The sequence below is a fragment of the Excalfactoria chinensis genome, chromosome 20 (assembly GCF_039878825.1).
Source record: "Excalfactoria chinensis isolate bCotChi1 chromosome 20, bCotChi1.hap2, whole genome shotgun sequence".
In the NCBI taxonomy this organism is placed as follows: Eukaryota; Metazoa; Chordata; class Aves; order Galliformes; family Phasianidae; genus Excalfactoria; species Excalfactoria chinensis.
Window position 1 is genome coordinate 3,226,148 of NC_092844.1, and position 24,256 is coordinate 3,250,403.

Consider the following 24,256-nt stretch of genomic DNA (forward strand, 5'->3'; position numbering starts at 1 on the left):
CTGGAACAGGTAGTTGGGTGTTTGTCCCAGCTGGAGGGTGTTGGATGATAGCAGCTTCTGCTGGATAAGCTTGAGTTTGAATTTTGCAGGGTCTTTACAACCTTAGTGGAGCACTATAGGAAAGTGGCCACGTACCGGGCTTAACACGAGCGTGATTTGTCTGATATGGCACCACCAGAGCGGGGCTCCTCAGCCCTGCTGTGCTGCCTGGGACAGCCAGAGGGAAATCTCGTGGGGACATGTGGCACTGCGGGGACGGCTTCAAAGGACGCTCCTCCAGGTGAGCACCCGGCCGGAGCCGGAGCGCGGCACCCACGGCAGCGAGAAGCCCCGCCCCCTTCCTTCTGACCCCGCCCCCTTCCTCCTCATGGCCCCGCCCCCATCGTAGTCCCGCCCCTTTCCGCCTGGCCCCGCCCCTTCCTCCCGGCCGGCTCTCGGGTGGTGCCTGCGGCGCCGCCGCTGCCCTGGGCGCGGGGACGCGGCGGGTCCCTCCCCCGGAGCCGCCCAGGCGCCTCCCTCCGTCCCTCCCTGCCTCGTCGGGCCGCCGCGGTGAGTCACGACGGAGGAGGCGGCCGCTCTTCTCCGCTCCGCACGGCTCCGCACGCCCGCGCCCACCGCCGCCCGCACCGCAGCACCGCCGGGGCCGCTCCGGCCCCGCACGCAGGTGAGCGCGGCCGCCCTTTGTGCGCGGCGCCCGGCCTGGAACAAAGGCTCTCGCTCGGGCCGCCCGCCGCCCCAGGCCTCCGCGCCGGCTCCCGAACCCCGTCCTGTCCCCGGAGCGGGGCCGTAGTGCCGGGACTCCCCGCACCCCCGGGCCCGGCCTCGGCCACCTGCGGAGCGGGCGGGCTCTGCGAGGCCGCGTCCCCGGCGCACAGGTACGGGAGGTGCCCTGTTCGTTTTCTGGCATCATCCCTTACGTCATGTGGCACCCTGGCTCGGGGCGGCTGGGTCCCAGCCCAGAAATGGCTGCGTGAAGCGATTCCCTCGTCAGCGTGTGCTGGGGGCGGTGGGACCGCCGGTGTCACCTCCGTGGAGCTCCTGCAGCTCCTCGTGCCTGACCATCACCTCGGGGCCGGTACCCGCTGCGGTGTGTTGGATGGTGGGCTTCTGTGGGTCATCTGCCCTGACTCCAGGCTGTGTGTCTGCTCAGGGTCTTGTAGAGCATCTGGAGCAGTACTCTAACTTGGCCATAAATACGGGCGGTATCTGCAGGCTGGCCGTAGTTCTGTCTCCTTTGGAAAGATGTGTGAGCAGCGTCAGTTTCCAAATCAGAATGCAATTGCATGCTAGAAAGCAGGCAAGAGATGAGAGTTTCTGCATAACATCCAGATGCCCTTCATCAGGGTATGTTTGACTTGTAGGCTGATGTTTGTTTTCCTTCCCCTCAAGAAGAGGATGTTTTGTTCTGCTGTATATCATCTTTTATTTGACCATTCCTCATCTTGGTACATTTAACAAAGTAAGCTTTGATGCTCTGTGGGATGAGAGGAAGACATTCTGCAGATGCGATGGTTAATAAAAGCCACCAGGCCAGATGCGAGAGGGATTTTGGTGTGCTTGCTTAGGGCTTAACTCTGCTATAGTGATGACTGCATCTTGGGAGTATTTGGGGAGCATTACCAGGAGCTGCTTCACTTTGGCATTAGCTGAGAAAGCCTTGTCCCTTATATCACAGTTCTGGTAGAAACTGGAAGCTTCTTCTATCCAACTTAGAATTGTTGGTGAGGTGATTTGAGTGCCCTTTTAGTTGATGTGGTGCAGTGTAAGAGTGAAAAGGCTACAAGGAAGCCAGCGGGCCTGAGTGAAAGATGGAGCAAAGGCCACTTCCAAAAAGTTAACTGGTAGTGATCGGATGAAGCTTTATGACTTCCCCACGACTGCTGCAGTTAGCGTAGTGTTGGTTTGGCTCATTAGAAGCATTGCCAGAGGAATTATGGAAAGATAACACAAGCGCCTTCCATGTTCCTTGGCATCCAACTGGGAGGACACTAATGGTCCTGCAGCCTGATAGGAGTCGGCATATTTTGCACTGTCCTTGATGCTGTTCTCTCTTAAGAATGGATGGAGCTTGCAGTTCTTTCTCCCCATGTCTTCGACTGGCCATTAAAACAGAAAGCAGTGAGGCAGCACTGCTGGTTTTGCTCATTCTGCTCTGATAGGTGAGAAAAAGTAAAAGATTGGACAAATGAACTTCAGTTGGTGATTGGATGAGTGGAATACACTTCTGACACTCAGATTTGTTTGGAGACACAGCACTGGGGGAGAGCTGTGTAACAAATGCTCCTAAAAAGGAGGAAAGGGTATGAATGGTTTCTGCTCAGTGGTGTTGATTTGATGGAATGTAACAGTGTTTATATGTAGTTGAAATGCCGGTTTGAATTTAAGAAGGGTAACCATCCTTCTCAGTGACCATCCCTCATGTTTTACAGAACATCACATCTGAACCTTTGTTTCCAAAGCAAACCGAAATGCCCCAAAATCTCATCCGGAGTTAAATTGATACAGGAAGAGCTCTAAAAACTTTGGTTTGGACTGGCATAATCCCATTGACTGGGGAGCAGAACAAAAGTAGAAGCAACTTCAGCAATCAGCTGTGTGTGACCATGAGCAAGCTCCGAGACTTTGACTCCATTTATCCTTCTATAAAAATGAGTCACAAGGACGTCGTGATGTTTAATTAAGTGTAATTGTTTTGCGTTTGAACTCACCCAGGTCTTGATTTAGTGCACACAGAAGTCGGTGAGGAGCTTTTAATTAATTTCTTTGAGTTTTAACGAAGTGTACGTGGACACACAGCCGTGTACACCTGAAGGAGATGTGACCTAAATCTTTGCAGCACAGTTTCTGCAGGATGGGAGTGTAAAGGCTGAAGCAACTTGAAGTAAATTACCAATGGAGGCCTTTTGTACAGCTGGGAGGGGAATAGTGCAGTCCCATTGCTCACCGACATCTGCTGCTGTAATAATTGAATTGAAATCGTGCTGTGTCTTACATGGGATGTTGATGATTTCATTGTGTTTTGGTGGCTTGTTCACTTGGTCCAGGAGGGTCATATTAAGCTCAAAGATAAATGCGGGAAGTGGATGTTGAAACAGAAATGATCAGCAATAACGCACTTAAAATATAATTAACTGTAGGAATTGATGCCAAATGGAGAAAAGTAGGAGCATTCACATCAGCGTAGCTGCTTTTTTGGCAGGAATGCATGTAGATGCCAAATAATACTCGTTGGTTTATGTGGAATTTGGGAAAGTGTTTGCTTAACTCCAGAAGTCAGAAGTGCCATTTTTGTAAGGGAACTTTTATCACTGCATGTGATGGCTGCGGGGTGTATCTTTCACAAATCACACACAGCATTTTGCAGAACTTTCATTTTACTGCCACGATTCTTCATCCGCCAGCTTTTACAAAGGATACTTGAATCCTTAAGTGAAGTTCTTTGTGTAATAGTGAATGTGCGTGAAGAAATACACTTTGGGCACTTTGCTTTTACTGCATCCATTTCACTTTCTAAGTAGCTGCAATCACAAGCCCCTTCCTTGTGTTGATGCTAATAAGGATGCACTGTGATTGCACCGACAGTTTGGAAAGGGCAGAAATCCGTCCTGACCTGCAGTGATTCCCTTTGCCCTGTTCTGTCATCTTCTGCCTGTTGCATCCAGTGTAGCCCTCAGGGAAGCTCTGGGAAGTGTGAAATCTCACAGTTTTTAACATGGAGAAGAATCTGCCTGATCTTTAGTGTTGCTTTTAATGGTCCCTGAGCTAACACCTTCTGTTAGTATTCATCTAATTGGAGTTAGATTAGTCGCAATATGTTTTATTGCATGTGTGATACCTGTAGTCTTGGTAGAAGGAACTTCTATGTCTCCTTATGGTACTGTGAAACCATCAGTTTTAGGTGCTGAATTTTGTTAATCTCTGAATAAGTGGCACTTGCCAGGCAGTTGTACGTTCAGCTTTCCACGAGGCTCAGGTTGGATGCCTTTAACGTAAGTGCTCTCAGCCTGTGATCCTGGGGTAGGCTGCTCCAGCACTGAGTGGTGCTTCACACTCACAGCCCTTAGAGAACCTGAGGTCAGTGTGTGCTTCCCTCCAGCCTGTGTGCATGTTAGTGGGGGAGTGCTGTCAGACAACGACCTCATACAGGGTTCTTTCACAGTTTAGGGCTAATATAATTAACTGTATGTACAAAATTGTGACTAGGGAGGAAGGAAATTGCATCCCTGTTCCTGAGAAGTAGGAAATCCCTTGGAGGCAAGAGTTCCTTCCTTGTAATCTCGCTTTACCAAAAACTACAGGTGCCAAAACGTCAGCAGTAAAATTGCTTTTCAACTAAGAATTCATGTTAAGTTTGCAAATATTAAAAGTCCTCTCTTAAAATTGACAAGTTGTTTTTCTTCCTTTGTCCTCTCTCCATCTTCGGTGACCTAAAGGGGGTAACAAAATCCCTTTTCATGTGCTTCTTGTTTTAAGTCAGTCCTTCAGAGAAGAGGTGAGCTGGCATGCTTCTGCATATGGGGTTAGAGGAGCCCTGTAGGCCAAAATGGCTTAGAAACCTAAGCTATATAGGTTCAAAACTAAAGCACTTGTTTGGTTTGTTGGTTGTTTATTATTATTATTATTATTATGCAGAAAGTAGCACAGGATTGTGATATTCTTTTTTCTTTTCCTTTGAAGGGCAAGGTGAGTATAGGTGTTGAAAGGCCTGTATTCATCAGGGTTTTACAGCCAATATTGCTGTATGAAGCCAGAATGGTTAGACAGTGTTGGTAGTCAGCACCTATTAATCTCCAAGTGTCCTTGGTTCTGACACTGTATTTTGCTACAGTATTGTGAAACATTAAAATGCTAGTCACCAGCCTAATAACTGCTCCCATTTTAATTGCTTTACCAAAAGAAATCCTGTTAGCCATAATCCCTGCTATAAAAGAGTGGTAGTTCTTTTCAGTGTGAGATGCGTGTCGTCTGTCATTAATGGTGTTTAGATGTCCATGCAAATTACAGGGCAGTGTAAGTCACGTTTTGAATTGAAAACTGTCACAAATATGCTGTAGAAACCATGCTGAGATGTACCAAAGGACTACCTGTAAGTATAATGGTGCTTCAGCAAGTGGAATAGTGCAGAGGAACACATGCAGTAGGCATTGCTCTCCGTCTCTGCCACTTCTGGTTAAACAGAACAATGCAGCATGCTGAGAGCTTGGTCACTGGACCACAGGAGCTCGGCTCCAAATATGGCACTTCTGGGTTTAGGGGGCTGTTATTGCAGGCTTGTAAATAGAAGTTAAATATGATTGTTATTTTAACTGCTTGCAGATACTTACTGGAGTTCTGTACGTTCTGGTTTCAGGCCGCTCCGTATGGGTTTGTGACTGTTAGTAATGTCACTTGCCTTTTTGTTAATGGAGGTTGAAACGTGAAACTTCTGTGCTATCCAGAGGTTAACAGCAGATTAATTTCATAAATCTGAATGCAATTACAGTATGGAAATGCTGGAAACAGATATTGAAGTGTTTCTCCATTAGTGCTGCCTGGTAATGAATGTACAGTTGTTCATGTGTGTTTGTGCTCCATGTTCCATTTCAAGCCACTTGAGAGTTACTGAGGAATGCAGAAAGAACATTGAGCACCTTGCACATCCACAGATTCTTACATCAGTTTTGACACTGTACCCATTGGGTAGGAGGATTATGAAGGTATGATAAGCTTGTTTTAGGTTCATTAGGAAGACTGAACTGATTTATTGCTTCTGTGGTCAACCAATTATTTCAGTGTTTATGGTGTGGGTCGTTTGCGTCCCATGAATTAAGTTGCGTTATAGCCTGTTGAGTTTGGTTTCTGCAACGTTAATGGCAGTCATCAGGAAAACCCAGTTATAATGCTAATGATCCATAAGTCTTCAGAAGATATACATGTTTGTGCTTTGCCCTTGGGGCTGTTCCTGGTATGAACACAGGGCAGACATGTGCTACAGGAGTCTGACCTTGGTATCCGTAACCTATAGCCCCAAAATACCATACTTCATTGATGGAGATGTTATACGGGGATATATTTTTTCTGGTACGTATAGCAGACCTCTCTTATTTTATGCAGTTTTTGAATGGAAAATATTTTGATTCTGGTAAGGTACTGATAAAATTGTCACTTATTTCTGGTCCTCATTATTTTCACTAGTTCAAGTTCAAACTGGAAACGAAACCAATGTCTTCAGGCTTCTCAACCAAAAAGCTTGGTTTTCTCTTTCTGGAAAGCTAGGATATCTATAAAGAGTTCAGTGGAAAGCGTTGTTTTGTCTTGATGATGGACGCGTACCACTTTTTTTTTACAGCCATGATTCTGTTGTTTGGGATACCCAGTAGTTAAAGTCATTAGCTATCTATCATTATGGCCTAGTTTCCTGTTTAAAGGTTGGTAGCTTTGGTATAAATAAGAGAAGAGCTGCAGTGAGCCTCTGAGAGAGCTGCTGGTGGTCAGGACAAGAGCAACACTTCATTTCAGCTGAAGTAATGTATTGCAATGCTTCTTAAAAGTTGTTTCTTTGGCTTGGGATAAAATCTGGGTATTAACTGTAGTCGCTACGTTTTGTAACTTTTTGAAGCGTTTTTGGCGAATTGCTGTTTCAAAATAGTTTCAAAGGTTTTGTTGCTGTTAATACATTCAATTTCAGAGGCTTCGAGTTGACTGCCAAAAAGCCTGTACCACCCCTTCTAACTGCATAAGGTGTGAGAGATGTCTTCTGCACTCAGGTTTGCTGCTGTGCTAAGGCAGACAGCAGGAATCTGGTTTGTGTGGACACTGGGGTCCAGGTCCTGTGATAAAGTAGAAGATAAAGCTGGATTTAAAACAATAAGACAAAAATAGACAAATACTTCAGCTCTTACCATTCACCTATAAATAGGTAGCTGTTATGAATTCTTCCTTGCCATATCCCTCTGGAGATGGAAATGAATCCAGCCTCCAGCTGCCTGCAACTGAAGGTCATGAGTCAGATAGAATTAGAGGAAAATTGGTAGCAGGATTTTGCAGACTCTGCTTCCTGACTTGAGGTTTCGGGCTCCAGCTTGGAAAGCTTTCAGTGCTCAAGCTGCTCTCTGTAAAACAGCATTTGAACGTTAACAAGGCTTCAAGGTGCTGCATCCCTTTGCACTTGGAATTTGCTGTTTTGACTGTGTTTTAACCGTTGAATACTCCGTGGTGTGGTGGTGGGAGCAAGCAGCTTCACCTTGGGTAATGATATCAGAGGGTGAAGGGGATCTCCTCATGCCAGCTGTTAGCTCCATTGTGCAGTACAAATGGAACCTCCAGTGGTTGGGTTCATTCACCGTAACTCCTTATCTGAGCCTTTATAATCCTATCCCAATAACTGAGGGTTTTTTTTGCTGCCTCCAATAGAACAGATTGAAGAAAAAGCTGCTTCTGTAGCTGAACCAGCTCCTGTTGGATTCTGTTTGAATCTGTTTGGGTTTTGTTTCTGTTGGGATATGAAATATCCTTTGGTTCATTTTGGAAAAGCAAAAAGAGAGGGGGGGGGGGGGGGGAAGGGGAGCATCAGGAGTTGAGAAATAGTTTATAATAAACCTTTCTGTGGCAGTGCCCAGAAAAAAAGCCCTTCCAGGTTTTGAGTTGGTAGGAGAGGAGGTGGAAGTGAGGGAAATGGTTATAAATCTGTCCTTGTTGGCTGCTGTGTGCTGGAATCCTTGACTGAAAGAGCTCAGTCAGAGCAGCTCTGGCCAATGAGCCCAAGTTTCCCTAGGAGCTGTTTCCATCTGTTTGTAAAACAGAGCTTTCAGCTGAGTTTGTGTCCAGAGTTCTCCCATCTCTGTGGCTTTTTTTAATGTTTAAACAGTGCCATTGATGTTCTGAATCTGGTTAGGAAAAGGACAGGAGGTGGCGAGCTGGAAAGGTAATATTTCATCTCTGCATTACTGTAGGGTTGTATGCCGGGTTAGTGGTTGAAGGGAACCCCGTGTGGTTCTTCTGTTTGCTTCTGAGAGGGACCTTTTTTCTTTCCATGATGAAGTTTTCATGGCCATGAGCAATGAGCCAAGGGAGCATCCTTTCCATTAACAGAAGAGTTTATACTTAGTCCTCTTCTGTCTTGTCAATGTAACCACACAGTAGCCCAACTTCTCAGGTATACATACATCTTCTGTTTATTCTCTCATCCCAATTTACTGCCTTGCTAGGAAGTGCAACTTCAGTCCTTCAGTGAATCAGGTGGTATTTAAAGCCATCCTTTTGTAAAGGGACAGGCTTGTGTCTGCTGCTTCCACTGCCGGGTGGATGGGCTGGGTAGGCAGAGGGCTGGGAGCAGGGATGTCAGGCATGCAGGGCTCTGCCCAGTCCACATGTTGGGCCTTGCCAAGCTGAGAGCATTCCTGTGATGCTCACCCAACCCTTCTGCAGGCAGAGTGAGGGATGGGGCAGCTTTTCTGAAGATTTACTGCTTGGGAAAGGGAGCCCATGGGTTTAAAACCCAAATTTGTCACTTTAGCAAAGCTGGGCTGGCAGCTTTGGATGTTAGATGCGGGGCTTCCTCATTCATTATTCTGTCTTGTGAATCATATTAAATATAAATGAGAACCAAGTTTCATTCCCTGTGTGTGCCAAGCAGGGAAAAATGAGGTGACCCAGTTATGTCCATTTCACTGCGTGTTGGATGCAATGGGACCAACATGAAGGATTTAGTCGTTTAACACAGTTTAGTGGGAGATACAATTGTTGTGGCCTAAAGGACAGCTTTTGAAATGCACAGCCTGGTCGATTTCAGGAGAGAGGAAGTTGTTCTTATCTGCCGAATGGATGAGATGCTGAACTGCTGCTGTTCACCCTGCTGAACAGTCATACCTGGAGAGACCAGTTCTAGGTTGGGAGAACAGCATGTACTGATGGCTTCATCACCTCGTGGCATCTCGTCCTTTAGCAGTAATAATTCAGGGCACGACTGCCAGGAACTGAGCTGACAGCCCCGTATTTCTTGGCTTAGACCAATAAGTACCCATGGAAGGGCAGTGGGGTTTCTGGATGGTTTTGCATTCTGCTTACTGAGCATGAAAGGCACTTCTCCAGAAAATTTAGGTTGAGATTGTTATTCGTTCAGTTGAATCTTTTTTAACTCAAAGGGAGGTGTGGCTGACAGCCTACATTTATTTCTAGATTCACATTCTCCTAGGTCCATACCTTGTTTGTTCACCTGAATGAAATAGCACCTATTAATGCTGTGGGAATCCCTTCAGTCTGGTATATGGCAGTTCACGCTATTCCATCTCCCTGTTTGGGATCACACTGATCAATATCTCGTCTTTCAGGGATTTTCTCATTCTTTCTCTTCACCACTTGTGGGGACAGAAGGGCAGCAAATCAGAGCTGAGTGCTGACAGAATGAGCAGGGGCTGGGCAGGAGCAAAACGTGGGTATGAGTGAGCACAGAGGGTAATTGTAACCGAGAGGAAGAATGAGCTGGGTGGATTGCTGTGCAGCAGGCAGATCTGTTGGAGCTCGAGATACTGTGTGTGCAACTTGTTGTGGTGATGATTCAGCTGTTCCTCAGCTGTCTTGCTGAACTCTTTCTCCCATTTTGCACTTCTTCCCTCCCACCCCTAAAATACACAGTTGCAAAATATTTTTAGGTCTTTTATTTCTCTGGATCTGTTAGAGATGAACAGGGAAATATTGGTTTATAAGCGGAAACGTTGGATGTGGGAGCTGATGTTCATAACAGTTAGGAGTTGGTTGGTACAACAAGGCCACCAGGTCTTGTAGTTGTGTTTTTGTGCATTTAAGAAGGAATGATGTGATTTATCTGACTTAGTTCAGTTGTCTTGGACCTTCAGCAGTGAAGGTGTGTGCCAGCAGAGCCCTCACACTATGGGCTAGCAAAGATGCTCTTAAGATACGGTCTGCAGGTGTGGTGGTCTGCCCATTGATTTGCTGAATTCCTCTGAATTTACAGCGCTGGGAAAACGTTTCATCTTCCTGTTCTAATTTGTGTTAAATGCAACAAATGTATAATGACTATTAGGGGTTTAGGGGAGGATTGGGGGTTGTAATGGTAAATACTGTGTTACTGTGAGTAGGACTTAACACATCTCAGAAGTGGTTTGCTCCCATATACTAGGCTTTTCCTTTAGGAAGGAGCTCTCACAGGTGTGCAGTGAATATCTGCACACTGTGTGGGGTTACTTTGAGGTGTGCAGGAATGAGAACGGCAATTAGTTACTGCAAATGGTCCTGTTGTCAGTGCTGTAGATGATCTTCCTTGGGACTGCATATTTAGAGGGCAAGAACAGTGAGAGCTAATTAACAAGGTATGGTTTAGATAGTTCAGGCGATTTCTCTCCTCTGGAGAGGTGAAATGATTCTTTTAAATGATAAAACGCTAAAGCTCAGCTGCCTCCAGGACTTGTTACTAAGAGCTGCTGCAGAGAACATCTGGGTGAAGCTGGCAGTGTTTTGAACGCAGCTTTTTTCTCTGATGAAGCTGGTGCACAGAATATTGAGTGGTTGGAGCTACCCCTTTTTCTCTGCTAGTAATGACGCCTGCATGGGGGGGGGTGAACAGCCCTGAAGGACATTTAATGATTGTAAACTGGAGTTTGTTAACAAATGATGTGGGTATGTGCATCTTCTCTAATCAGATATGAAGGTACAGCAGCTTATGGTAATTATTACACAGTTCTAGCTGTGATGCTGTCCTGAGTCACAGGCTCTTGCTCTTATATAGCATATAACCCTGCCTGTGGCAGAGGGGTCAGAGCAGTGATCCCTGAGGTCTCTTCCAACCCAAGCCATTCTGTGGTTACTGGAGACTTGAACTATTCACTGCTCCATTTGTGAGCTTGAATCATTTATCTTACATGCTAATGTAATGGACAGGAAAACTCTTCTTGAGCCCTGGTACCCAGTGCCAGCTACCTGCCACAAGTCTGGAAGAAGAAAATCAGAGCATGTAACCATTAGCTGTTGTTGGCTGAACATTGAGATTGGTTGGAAAAATTCTGTGCAGAGGACTTTCTTGCCCAGCATTCAAATGCCAGTCTTGTAATTACTATATTCACATACCATACGTGTAGTTGAAAACAGTAATTTTGGTTGAAGTCACCATGCTTTCCATTTCTCCATAGTTTTCCTCAAATCCTTTGTAAGCTTTGCCTGTTATGTTGGTTTTTTTTGTATCTAGAAGAAATGACATGTCACTACTTCTAATTGGCTTGTTCAGGGAGCTGGCTTTTGTGCTTAAGGCTTCTCAAGGGCTGCAAAGCTTGAATACCTCCCATTCTCTAGTGATTGGGAGTGTCGCTGGTATGTACAGGGTATGGATCTTGCAGATGTAAAATGAGTTTACCTTTAAAAAAAAAAACTTATTCTTTAAATATAAGAAAGGATCTACAAACTCCAGGCAGAGCTTCGCTGTTAGGGATCTTTGGCTACACCTCGATATAAAGCAAACTGTGCTGCCAAAGGTGGTTTAAGTTTTCTGTTGTTTTTATCTGGGTCTCAGCTTTGTATGTTCCTATAATGTTTTGCTTTTTTGTTTTCACAGGGCCGTTTCCTCATACTTCTTTCCTCCAGATCTGGCAGTTAGTTGGGAGTGAGCACGTGGATTATCTGATCTTCGGTGGTTTTTAGAAGCAGGTATGTTGGCAGGGAAAGCTCTTAATGTTGTATTGAGTTGGGAGGGAGCAGGGTGGGGATGGGGGAGCTTTCCTGATCCATGTACCAGACAAAGGGCAGCAGGGTTAGGGAAATGCTGCTGGGTTGCATTGCATGATGTATGGCAAGTGAATGTGACTTTCTTGGGAAAGCCAAGTGGGTAAGGACTTCAGTAAGGCTTTCCAATCCTTTGTTTCTAAAGATGGATTGTATTGTTTTAGAGCATAGACCGGTTTTGCAAGTGGTTGTGGAAATATCCTGATGTAATTGCACAACATGGATGGTGGGTAGCGTTTGTCATCCTAAAGGGCATCTGCGTGTAACAGCAATGGAGAAGTGCTTTTCAGTCTCAATATTGTTTCAAGACTGTTCTACTTCCTTAACTGTCAAATAGGATAAGCTGTAGTTACAGAGTCTTTGGCCCAGTCTGATTGTGCAGTAAACGAAGAGCAAAGCACTGGTGCTCTGCAGTCTTACTTTACACATGTGTTGCAGTAGCTTTTGACATGTCTGAGTACTTTTCCCCTTATGTTGCTACTACCTTTGTAAGGTATTCCCTGAATGGGCAGGTTTGACATTTTTGTATTCTTCCTGTTAAATATATAGCTTACAATGAATCCATCTCGGTTAAAACTTGCTTTAGAAGACCAGATTTAAATAGAAACATTTCATCACCTCTTTTAAAATATATGATAAGTTAATAAACGACTTGAAGACTGACATGCAGGAAAAGCATGAATGACTATGGGTATTTACTGCAGATCTTGTAAAGCCCAACACATAGTGGGATACTGAGTGTGGGTCTCCTGAGCTGGCGTTTTCTTGATGCTTGTGTGTAGTGCCACCTATTGGCAGATATTCCATATAACTTCCATTCTTTAACTGTAGGTGTGTTGTGGTTGTTGGCTTTGTTGATTAAAAACAAAAGACTCGAGGCTTAAGAGATAACATTTCATCTACTTTTATTACCCAGTGTGTGCTTCGTGGCTGTGTGTTCTGCATCCTGTTCTCATGTTTTATGTTGTTTATGGGAGGGAGAAACAAAAACAAAGGCTCCTCTGTCAGTAATTCTTTCATCTAGGAGTCACGTTGCTCCTTCTCCACTTCTGCAGCAATGTAACAACAGATAATGAGCCAGGAGTGTGTGAACATCAGCCTCGTTCAGTCTCTGAGTTGAGCAAGGCCCTATTCAATTATTCAGATTTTTTTCATGGGCTTCTCTGATGAAGTTTGTGATTCCTCACAGTGTTCTGCCTGCTGCTGAAAAATAGTTCAGGAATTAAACTGGCCTGTTGTTCCTATCACACCCCATTACTTGTTTTGATTCGTCTTTTTCTGATCTTATCACATCTCCAGGAAATCCAGGAGCTGGCAGGAGGGGAATGAACCGTGAGGGCGTCCCCGGAAAGAGTCCGGAGGAGATGTACATTCAGCAGAAAGTGAGAGTCCTACTCATGCTGAGGAAGATGGGATCAAATGTAAGACAGCCTGTGCTTTGTGACTTTCCAGATGTAATTTTGTAATCACTGGGGTAGTGCTCATTGAGATGAGTAGATGATGGTCTGGCTGTGTTACTGAGTTGTTTTAGCTATCATTGACTTAGCCATTATACTGTGATTAAATACAATCGAGGAGGGTTTTACATAAATACGAGGCTTGTGATGCTTGAATCTAAATCTGAACATCTGATTCCTTCTATATTTCCAGCAAAATTTTTCATTACTGTGAAACCAGGAAAATAAGGCAGCTGTTTTAAAGTGACTTTGAATCTCTCAGTGAATGTGAGATGTACCAGTTTGCAGCTGTAGCCTTGCTGGTATTATAATTTACCTGAATATTAGTTAGCTTAAATGGTTGAAGATTAAACTCGAGGTAACTCTGATGTTTCCTATTGGAAAGTCAGAGATGATGTCTTGAGTTTTCCTTTATTATCCTTTCTGCTGACCTGCTCTTTGTATGTTTTCAGCTGACTGCCAGTGAAGAGGAGTTCTTGCGCACATATGCAGGTGTAGTGAATAGCCAACTTAGCCAGCTGCCTCAACACTCAATTGATCAGGGTGAGTACTGGATTTGTTTGCCTTGTGTTTATTTCTTTTGTGATCTCAGAAAATACTCAATTTAGGTTCCTATCTTTGTGTAATAATATACTTCCTATTTAAACCCATCCTGCAAGTTGAGGTACGTGGTTCATTTTTTGCTCTAATCTTTGGAGGGGAACTGGAGTGTAATGTTCAGCAGGATTCAGACTTCTAAGATACAGCACAGAGAGAGATAATTGCTGCTGTAAAACTTCCATACTTGTTCTGGTAAGTTATAAGCTGTTTAATAAACTATTTTCATTAGTTGCCATACGGTGTTATTTTAATTGGGTTTGTTTGGGTTCCTATTAAGGAGATGAAGTAGGTGTTGCGTTTGTGAATTCTTTAGAAGTCATGGTAAATAATTCTGTGGTGTTATTCTGAAGCTGCAGATCTGTTCTGAACTAAATGCTGCTTTCTGCATGGCTTTTTCTCCCCCTTCATAGGCCCTGTGCCAGATCACATTCATAATGTGGGATTTGGTTTGGGAGGAGGCTTTTTTTTTTTCCTTGTGCTGGAAATAACTGAGTTGAGGAGAAATTTAATATAGATCTGAGACATTTAGAAAACCATTAAAAAGCCTGTACAGACTTGCACTTCAATTCTAAGCATGCATTCATTCCTCACATAGCTGCGGGATTGATGCAGATAGATATGCTTATGTATCTTGGCTCAGAATTCCTAAACTTTTCTGCCAGTCTCAAGTGAAAATTTGCCACTTTCTCCTCAAAAACTGGAGAACACGTTGAGATAAGAACAGCTGCATTTGTTACCAGAGAGCTGTGATGCTGCCTCCAGCAGTTTGGCATTTGTCAGCTTTATCCATAAAACAGCTACATGCTACACAGTAGAAACAAAAAGTATGCTGAATGGTCTCAGCTTTGGCAATGAAGAGAGGCTAAAAACAGGAGTCCAGCCAGAGGACAGAGATACATGACCAGCTGTGTTCCTATACATCTCGATCTAACTTCCTTGTCTAAGCTGCCTGGTTTTATCATCTATAACATTAGCCAGCTATTTTCTTTTCAGAGGGCTTTGGTGACTTTAATATTGTCGGAGCGCTTTAGAATTCCTGATACGGTATTGTAGAGAAAGCTCCAAGTATTGTGCTTCAGGTTGCTTTCGGTCTGTTAAGATAACATTAAGAAGAACCCCCAAAGGATGCTCTTTCTGATACAGGCCATAAACTTGCAGCTGAAAAAACGAATATTGACATAAATTTTAAATTGAATCAAAAAAGAGATCAACAGTTAATTGTTTTTCTAGACTCCCTAACCACGCAATACAGGAAATGTAAGAACCTTATACTTTGTTCATAAAGTTGTCTTTGTTCCAGACTTGTACAGATGCCAAATGATTTCTCTGTCATTATTTTCTATAAGTCCTTGAACATTCTTTAGACCTCTTCCCTAGGGAAGTGAAATCTTCCATGTTAATGCTCACTTTGATCTGATCTGCGATGCTGCTGTTTTTCTTGTGTGATTTGACCCTGCGATCCACCTTCAATCCTCCCAAGTTATAATTGAATGTTGGCCTCACCATAAAGGTTTTTCTCGGTATAAGAAAACAGAACAAAGAAAATATTTAACTCTTCAGAGAGCTGGAAAAAGCCATCAGCCCTTTCAGATATGCCATCTTTTCAAATTAATTGGAACTTAGCACGAAGAAAAAATGTAATGAGGAATCCTAGCCAAATAGCATTTCCTCTGGAGGAAGATGAAGCTGCAGTATGCTGTAAAGGCATGTAAGCAACTGTAATTTATTGCTCAGGACTCTGATCCCCAGGAAATCTTTGCAGGTTTGTAATAGTCAGTTATGCTAAAGCTGCTCTTGGCTCTTTTTCCTCCCATGATTTTTCTTTATTGAGAATCAGCACCAGCTGTCAGGACCCTTTGGCTGCAACCTAATGTAGGTGAACCATTGCTTAGATTCATCATTATCAAAAACAGAAGGGAAAACATCCATAGGTGTCCAGTTTGCCATCTAAAGGCAGATTTAATCTCCACTAGATGGCATTATCTTGCACCAAAAAACACTGTCCCAGGTCCCAGCACTGAGGTACTTTACTGCTTTATTTTCCTCAAGGTTGCTCAAATGAGTTTTCTTCCCTTCTTTTCTAATGTTTTCATTGGGTTTCCTACGCAGGATTTTTGTAGTCTCAATGCAGTTTTGCAGGTGTGTTATTAAGGAGTTACTTACAAAGACTTTCCAGGTTAGTGGATTTCAGTTTTCCTTCCAGTAAAAGGTCCAGTTGCTTCCAGCCCCACCAATCTTTAGTGGCCTTTTTCTCCTGCAGGCACACATGGGGCAGAAAGTTATTTCATACTCTTTGCCAAAAACAGAATGATCTTCTCGGCCCTAAAAGCTTTAATACAGACCTGCACACTTTAGTGCATCAAATGAGCTGCAGTCTGGGCCCACATATACAGAAAGTTGTATTATATTTTCCTTAAGGATGGAGGTGGATGGTTTTGAGTTTAAGTACATCACAGTCTCATTAATGTTTTCCTTGCTGTGTATCCATGAAATACTGTCTTAGAATGGCTGACTTCTTGCGGTCCCTCACAGTAGTTACCAAGGTGAGACTGCTGAGCTGGTCTGTGTGCTGCTCCCTGCTGGCTTTTGATAAAGATCTGCCAGCTTCTTAGTTGAATCTGTTTGGCCACGAGAAGTCATTCTGCAACCAATGTGTCCAATGCAAAGTTGCAGCTATGTGACGGTGCATGGGGGAATGAACTTTCCACTCTGAGTTGAGCTGATTGCATTGCTGGATTATTATTTTTGGATCCTTTCTGTTATATTGTTAACACATACATGGAAGTGCAAAATATATGGCATTTTTCTTTGCTGAAAGACTCTTCTTAGCTGACACCAGTGGCTTTTGCTGTTGTTTTGTTTTCATGGCTCCAGGTATAACTGAGGAACCTGAAGTCATCCCTCTGCAAACAGTGCCTGCACTAGAGGGGAGGATCTGATCAGGAGCTGTTTCAAGATGCTGCTTGTTAATCTTCTTCCCTGCATTGCAGCATCAACTAGAGAAGCTCAGCTTTAAGTTTCTTGAGCTTGAAATAATGAAACGAATGCCTTCTTACATATTTTTAACAGAAGCAAAATGCTTCTCGGGAAGTGAAGTACACAGAAACACCTGGGAGGGGAAAAACAAAATCCTGCTTCTCAGTTACTTCAGTTGCTAAATGGTAGGCCAGCACTTGGCTGCCTTGAGTCACTGCTCTGTGGTATATCTGAAAATGGAAGCTATGCAGCTAGTAAGCCTGATATGTGAATTATACTAAGACCTTGGTGATTACAGCTCTCTTGTTCCTATAGCAACAGGAGTGTCATGCTGGTTCTTGAAGAAAGCTGGTCCCTTAGGGAGCGCAGTGCTGAGATGCAGGCACACGCCTTGGCTAGGTTAGACACGTCCTCTGAATGGTGGGGTATTAAAAATGGATCTAGGCTGCTCGTGGAGTTAACAGGGGGACTGCAGCCCTGAAATACCAGATAGTGGTGAAGAAATCGAGATATTAGAGCTCTCCTTAGCACAGAGCATTTCCTTCCTTCTGAACACCACGCATGTCTGACTGCGTTCCTCCTCTCAGCAGCACATGTTGTATTTTTAGAATGCCAGACTAGCAGGATATTAATACTGAGAGCTTCACAGAAGAGTTAATGTTTGGATGGTGATTAAAGGAATGTATATTTAAAGATCTTTGGGAAAGCAAAGATAAATATATATAAGCATATATACATTTATTTTTTTCCATTTGGCATCTTTCTGACATTCATAACACGTTTACCTTTCTGATCTCTGAAAGCTGTTCAGGTTTATTAATTTTGCAGTTGGCTGCAAACAAATCAGTTCCGTGTATCTGTACGCTGTTTCAAGAACACTTGGATGTAGGAGCTGCAGGTAACACCTTGCTTGGGGTCAAGGTGGTGTGTTTCTAATCCAGCTTTTACTCTGTTGGCTTGGTGTCACTGCCAGCATATCTTGCTATGGAAAGCTACAAGTTAAATATTGAGAATTGAAGGAGGGATTGGGGTGTGAAAGCGCAAGGCAGAAGTGGGAAAAGCATTTTTGCATTTGAGATTTTGAGGCAATGAATGTTTTGTTCATTAAGGAGGATGGCAGATATTCTGTTCGGTATATGGAAATCCCTATTTCAGTGCAGAAATGCGTGCCCAGAAAAGGAAAGGTTATACAGAGAGGAGTTGTATATATAGAGTGCAGGGTACTTGTGGGGTATGCGTGTACCTTCTTCATTGTTCTATACATTAATTAGTGGAAGTGCAAAGCTCAGTGCAGGATGTGCAAGAAGTAAACATGGCCCACGGTCCTATTGTCTTAGCTGCAGACTTCAGGCAATGTGCAGCTTAACTTTATAACCTGTGCTCTGGATTTTCAATTTTTCACTTGATTAAAAAGAAAACATCCGCTGTGGGAGCCAAGTAAGACTGTTGCAGAGGCCTTATTAATTAGTACTTTAATCCCTGCTTTCCTTTCACTGCATAGAAACCCCTACTCCATTCTCTGGACGTGTTTGTGTTCGTACATGAGTACAAGTGACTATAGATGTGCTTAATGAGCAGCCTTGCTCCATGGGTTTCATTTAGCTCTGGCTAGCTTGGGTTTCAGGACTCGATGTGAACAAAACCTGCTCTTGTGCTGAGAAACCTGCATGGGCTGTTTCTAGAGGAGTGTCTCCGGGTTTTTTGGCTACAAGGTGTCTTCAGAAATACTGTCATACCGAGTGCCTCCTGGAAGTGTATCCCTTTCAATAGCAGAGTGCGCTTTTGCCCTTATTCAAGCAAGATGGTTATTATTCAACAGAGAGGCTTTTGATTCTGCTCTCAGATCACTGAAATACCACTGGATATGCTTCTCAAAATCATACAGTGCCTTCTCTTTGAGGAACTCAAAATGCTTGACAAACTCATTGATGGAACCTTAGTGTTTGCATTGGAGATGACAGGGGGTGAAGTGAGCTGGCAGAATGCATGCTGCTCTGAGGCACATGAGATGGGTGCTGTTCTGCTGGGTGCTGTGCCTTGGGATTACCTAGCTGCTCATCAGTCTGCCTTGAAGGTATTAGCTTTCATTTGATGGATCAAACGGTCCTTTATAATGTGATTGCCCGAGGCTCTTGCAAATGGTTCTTTGCGTGTGTGTTTCCTGCAAATGAAACCATTGGTCCTTCTGCTACAATAGAGAAAGGATCTGAGGAGGGAGCTGGAAGTAATACTGCTCGGAGTTATGCGTAAGTTTATTCTTCACTGATCTTGTATGGGGCAGAAAAACCTCCAAGGTGTTTTCTTCATGAATTCAGGCAACTTTAAAGCTGCAGTTGTCATAATTACATCAATGACAAAGCAGGAATACAGTAGTAGCTTCTGTGCTATTAGCTTTGGTTGTGAAAGACTGCAGCCTTGAATTCCAGACTAATTCTCCATCCCACTGATCTCCATTGTCATCTCGGATGCACACAGTAGTAATGCTAAAGGCATTTAAGCATTTTCCACGTGTTTATGCTGTATTCTTTACAACAGTCTTGCTTTATTCTTCCATCGTTTTATAATTTGACTTTTCCTGCTTTCTGATTGCGTTGCAAGCTGTGCTTCTTCTGTTCTCCTGTTGAGTCCAGGCAAATGGCACATTACCAGCTCATGCTGACAGTGTCACTGGCATTGAGGCTGTGCCACATGGGCCCAGAATCTGAGAACAGGATCTGGTGAAGTGAGAACCTGCACTTCAGTGATAGCTATTTTGATTGTAAAGCCAAAATGAACTGCGGAATTCCCGGCGTCCTTTGCTGAAAGCTATTTCTGCTCATCATGTGTTTTCAACTGCTGTTCGGTCAGCACAGCAAGCTGTGCAGAGAGCAGCACCGAGAGCTGGGCTTGCTCAGGACAGGCAGGAGTACTGCCTGGTGGGTCTGTGCAGCTGTGCAGCTGGTAGGGAATGCTGTTTCTACATGAAATTCACAAGGGTGCCTGTAAGAATGACTTTGTTCGTATTTAGCCTATGGAGAGGGGAGATGTCAGGAAAACAATCAACATCTGTTAGATAATCCAGCTCATCTCCGTGCCCATGCGACGTCACCGCTGATGTTGCCGTTGCTAGGCTGCTCCAGCTGCTCTGGGCTCACATAGCAAAGCTTCTGCAGCTTGAAAGGGGATGCATACAAAATGCAGAGGCATAGGCTGTGTTTCACGTGCATTTGCTTCGTTAATGGTTTCAGTGTCATTACTCCATCACTGTTGTGTTTGTGGTCTTGGAAGAAAAACTATCATCGTTGAAGCTTGTGAATTCAGAGCTGGATTCTGGTGCTGAATGCCATTAATGTTCTGATCAAGGAAAAAACAGTTTGTGGAGGAGATGAAAAGGGAAAAGGCTGCAGGGCTTTTGTGTGTTGGCAAGAGGGAACACTGCAGCAGTTTCAGATGTAGTTCTAGAAAATGTGGGTCCTGCATATGAGAAACAAATTACTGCTTGGTACGTCAGATTTCTTCCTTTGACTACATAAAACAAATAAATTGTGGAGTGGGTAAAAATAAATGTGGACACGTTTCATAAGCACTGATTTAGTTGGGTTTTTTTTGGGGGGGGGAATTAATTACCTTCTCTTTCTCTCCTTTTAAGTCTCTTCTGTTTCTCAACTAAAGAGCAAACAAGAAAGCTGAGAGGTGATATTTTGGCTGCCATTCATACAGCTGTAACAGATGAGGACTTTTGTTAGTCCTCTTACCTTGCATGCAGGTGTACACGGGAAGTTGCTGTGGGCACAGAGCTGAAATCTGCTGCTGGATGTGCTGCAGGTGGAAGCTCTGGGGAGCTTCACGTGCTGATGCTCCATCCGTGCTGAATCTGAACTTTCCAAACCCTGGCAAAAGATATCTGCAAAGCAGATCTGAACGGCACAGGCAGTCAGTGTTGCTCATAGTATTTCCTACTTGGTTGTCTAATCCTTTAATAGAGGCTTTGAGGAAAACCTTATTAAGCAAAATTATCCCAGGCAGACCAAATTAATTAATGAAGGCTAAAATGGTCATTTTGAGTCATCTGTTGTGCTTAAGTGTCTCAGATCATTTGATTTTTAGAAATTATACAGACAGTGACTGGTGGTTTCATCTTATTTTCTAATTGATTAAATAAATGCTGTTAGCGGATCTGCAGATGAAAGAGATCATTTACTTTTATCTGACTTTGTTGGGGATCATGGGTTTTTTTCTACCAGAAATGAAGAACGTTGCATTCAGCCCTTCAGGGTTCTTTCCCAGTTCTTGTCTAGACAAGAGAGATTGATTTAAATTGCTGATTTGACACTGCCACGTGATGTGCTTTCATTTCCCCATTGTCCTGAAGAAGTTTCTCCTAAGTGCCTGTTAGACCATGCTCTGTGTTCAGGAAGCCTTGAAAGCTGATTGTTTTATTTTCTGAGTATCTTGTGTTATCTTCCTTTTGAAGAATGAGAGCTTAGCATGCAGTGTTCTTTACAAGCCTTTATCAGACATGATTCTCCAGCTGTTCAGGGCTTCCTGCTATAAGTGCCCACTTGGAAGATGATGGAAGACATGGAGGTGGTTCACAGGAAGGCAATAGCATGATAGAGGACATGAGTTTTGATGGCAGTTACGCAGCTGATGGCCTCAATTAAGGAAAAGAGCCCACACTCTGATCTCTTCTGGAAAAGACTTCTTTAGGTTAGGGTTAAAAAGAACATTGCTTAGCAAAGGTAGGTGTTGGTTCCAGTTCAAAAATGAGAAAACACACAGCCTTCTGTTCTCTGTGCTCTTTCCTATTGATTTTGTGGATGTCCAGGATTACAGTTTGGATACTGCATCCATCTACTGTTCTTTAACTGAAGTAATCATGGCACACATTTTCTTGTCTCTATTACAGGTGCTGAGGATGTTGTGATGGCATTTTCCAGGTCGGAGACAGAAGATAGAAGACAGTAATTACAGGACACCTGAACGACACAGAGCTGGAGAGGACAGTGTGATTCCTGAAGATAGAGGAGGATGGCTGAGCGTTAATAAGTTCCTTTGCCCACCCTAAGTTTTCCATGGTTGTCCTTCTCCTTTATAATTTTGCTTCCCTTTGCCCAGCCCTCAGAATGCATCTTGTAGCCATCTGTTCCTATAAGTTTTTGCTACTCGGCCGGGCTGTGATAAGTAAGGACAAACCTAAAGGTGTATTTTTGATTGGCTCAAAGGAACAGACTGTGATTGGCTAAAGGAAGACATTTTTTAAACTTGACAAATGAAAATCTTTCTCTTATTTTATTTTCTATTCTAAAGTCTCTCGACATCCTACTTCTAAAGAAGCTTTTCATGCTGTGGTGCTTATTTAGGTCAAAGTTGTGAATTTGAAGAGGGTTTGATTTGGCTGCATAAAACTGGAAGCAAGTTGTGGTTGGCTGACAATGCAAATGCTTCATCTTCAGTTGGCTTGCAGGTGTTTTGCTGACATCAACATTCTCATTGCAGAAGGGTGATGTTTTGGTGCGTTGGCTATTACTTTATCCTTACTGACTTGGGGAAAAAGACAAATGTGCTTTGCAATATTTATTACATCTATACATGTATACATGCTTGCTTGTTTGTTTTTGTTTGTTTGTTTTTGATTGGCTTTGAAATCATGTTTTTCCTTCCCTCTTGTCTGCAGTGTTTCTGATGCCATCAGTTTTTCCATACTCATCTGCTCTGTGGCCTCGAGCTCTTTTGGGAGCATGTGTTGAAAGTGTGTTTAGTTCAGTAAGCCTACCTGTTTCAGCTGGAACGTGGAGGTCACCGGCCGTTCTGTGCTTCTGTGTGGGCTGTGCTGTGAACTCCTGGTTAATCTGGTCGTTCAGGTGGCTTCTCTCTTTGCTTCTGACAGAGGAGCTGTAGGTATTTTGCAGGAATTGCAAGAATGAGAACTATGGCTGTGACGTGAATTTGCCAAATTTGTATAGAGAATATGTGAACTTGTTTGAAATACGACATATAGTTCCACTTTAACCTTTTAATTGCTGCACGAGACTAGCTCTCATACAAGGGAAAATTAATGATCGTTAACTTAAATCCGACTTTCACTGGGCTTTAATAAACTAAGTTCCTAGTCACTTGAAAAATGATATGTGCTTTGGCTCCCTGAGACTGTTTGGTGAGATGGAAATCGTCTGCATCCTGGATAATAGCATTTTTCTCTAGGCACTGGTCCAAGAGGTAGCAGCACTGCATTAAGCTTTCCAATGGCGAGTGACAAGTGACACTCAGGTTTACCATTTAGTAGTTGCAGGGCCTTCAGACACACAGAGATGCATTGACAAACTTAAAAACCTGCAGTGAAATGAGTGCACTGACTGTTCAGGAACCTGCACCTAAACTATCAGAAGCCTAAAATTCCAAGCACTGCTGCCTAAAACCGAGCACTTCATTTCCTCTGGTGTGTGCAGGTCATTTGTACAATCCTTCCAGATTTTCCCATGGGTTGCACTGATTTTGAAATGTTTGAAAACCTATTAAAGCAGAAATCCATTCATTCACCTGTTCCTGGCTCTTTTCATGTGGTGGTTAATTATTTGGAGTAACAGCTCTGGGATCTGTGACAACGTGACCCTTTTTCATGGCAAGAAGTTCTGACAACAGGATGCTGTTGTGGTCTCACAGTGGGGGGAAGAGCTTGAAAGAAACCATAGAATGCATGCAAAAGGAAGAATGGACTTTGTGAGCATGAGGAGGGAATTTATCTTGAGCAAATAAATATGTAATGAGAACAACTGTATTTCTGAAAGAAGGTCCTTCTGATTCTGTTCCTGCTTTGTACGGTTTAATGTGGAAGTTTCTCTTTACCCCCCGTTTGCTGGGGCTGAATGAAAAACTATTTCATTAAAATAAACCAGGAACGAGCCCAAATGATTCTTTACATCTTGACTTGATTGCCTAAGAGACACTTTAATCTTAAATTCACTGTAAACTGGGCAGGCCATAAAGGGTTAATTTAAAGGGAGATGAGTGGTTCTGATGCTGGCTGGAGTGAGTGGGCTGGGTTGTGGTGGCCTGTCATTGTCAAGCTACCGTGCTTCCTCCGTGTGTATTTATGGCATTTCTGAGCTGTTGGATCTTTTCAAGGAGAAAAGTGAAGCGTTTGTGGTTTAATCTTTTCACTGAAAATGTAACTGTTGGGGGAAAAAAAAAAATACAGTTTTTAATAGCTTCTCTTGTTTCTTATCCATTTCTTAAATGCAAAATGTTTGCTTCACCTCTGTGGACTTCTATGTAGACTCCAGTCTTGGATTATGAGTAACGTGTTGAGGATACATTGAATGATGTCAGCATGTTGTATAGCAGTGTGCTTTGGGATCCAGAACCTGGGAGAAATCTGGTCTCTTGAGAATATTTGTGCTGCCTTTGTTACCTGTGTGCTCCCTGGCTCCTCACAGATGATTTCTTACCTTCAGACCAGGGCCGGCATGTTTATAATAAAGGATTGCTATATAAATCAGGGAGAAAGTGGAAAAGATGACTTCCTGATATTCCCC

At 43.5% G+C, this 24,256-nt stretch overlaps 1 protein-coding gene across 2 annotated transcripts; it reads left to right on the top strand.

Annotated features, from left to right (window-relative positions):
• The first annotated feature begins 459 nt into the window (after nt 1-459).
• On the top strand, nt 460-23,934 carry CTNNBIP1 (catenin beta interacting protein 1). 2 transcript variants are annotated; one of them, XM_072354495.1, is made up of 5 exons: nt 460-549; nt 11,543-11,634; nt 13,009-13,130; nt 13,619-13,709; nt 21,631-23,934. In XM_072354495.1, the coding sequence occupies exons 3-5, from the start codon at nt 13,035-13,037 to the stop codon at nt 21,687-21,689; spliced, it is 246 nt and encodes an 81-aa protein (XP_072210596.1). In that variant the 5' UTR covers nt 460-549; nt 11,543-11,634; nt 13,009-13,034; the 3' UTR covers nt 21,690-23,934. The 2 variants fall into 2 exon arrangements, with proteins under 2 accessions (XP_072210596.1, XP_072210595.1); XM_072354494.1 differs by having other exon boundaries at nt 524-664.
• Nucleotides 23,935-24,256: the final 322 nt, after the last annotated feature.

What these genes read in the sequence shown, in the direction of transcription:
- CTNNBIP1 (XM_072354495.1), top strand. Translation starts at nt 13,035, where the DNA reads ATGAACCGTGAGGGCGTCCCCGGAAAGAGTCCGGAGGAGATGTACATT. An exon ending in TGAGGAAGATGGGATCAAAT is followed by an intron (nt 13,131 to 13,618) that starts GTAAGACAGCCT and finishes GTATGTTTTCAG; the next exon opens with CTGACTGCCAGTGAAGAGGA. An exon ending in TCAACACTCAATTGATCAGG is followed by an intron (nt 13,710 to 21,630) that starts GTGAGTACTGGA and finishes TCTCTATTACAG; the next exon opens with GTGCTGAGGATGTTGTGATG.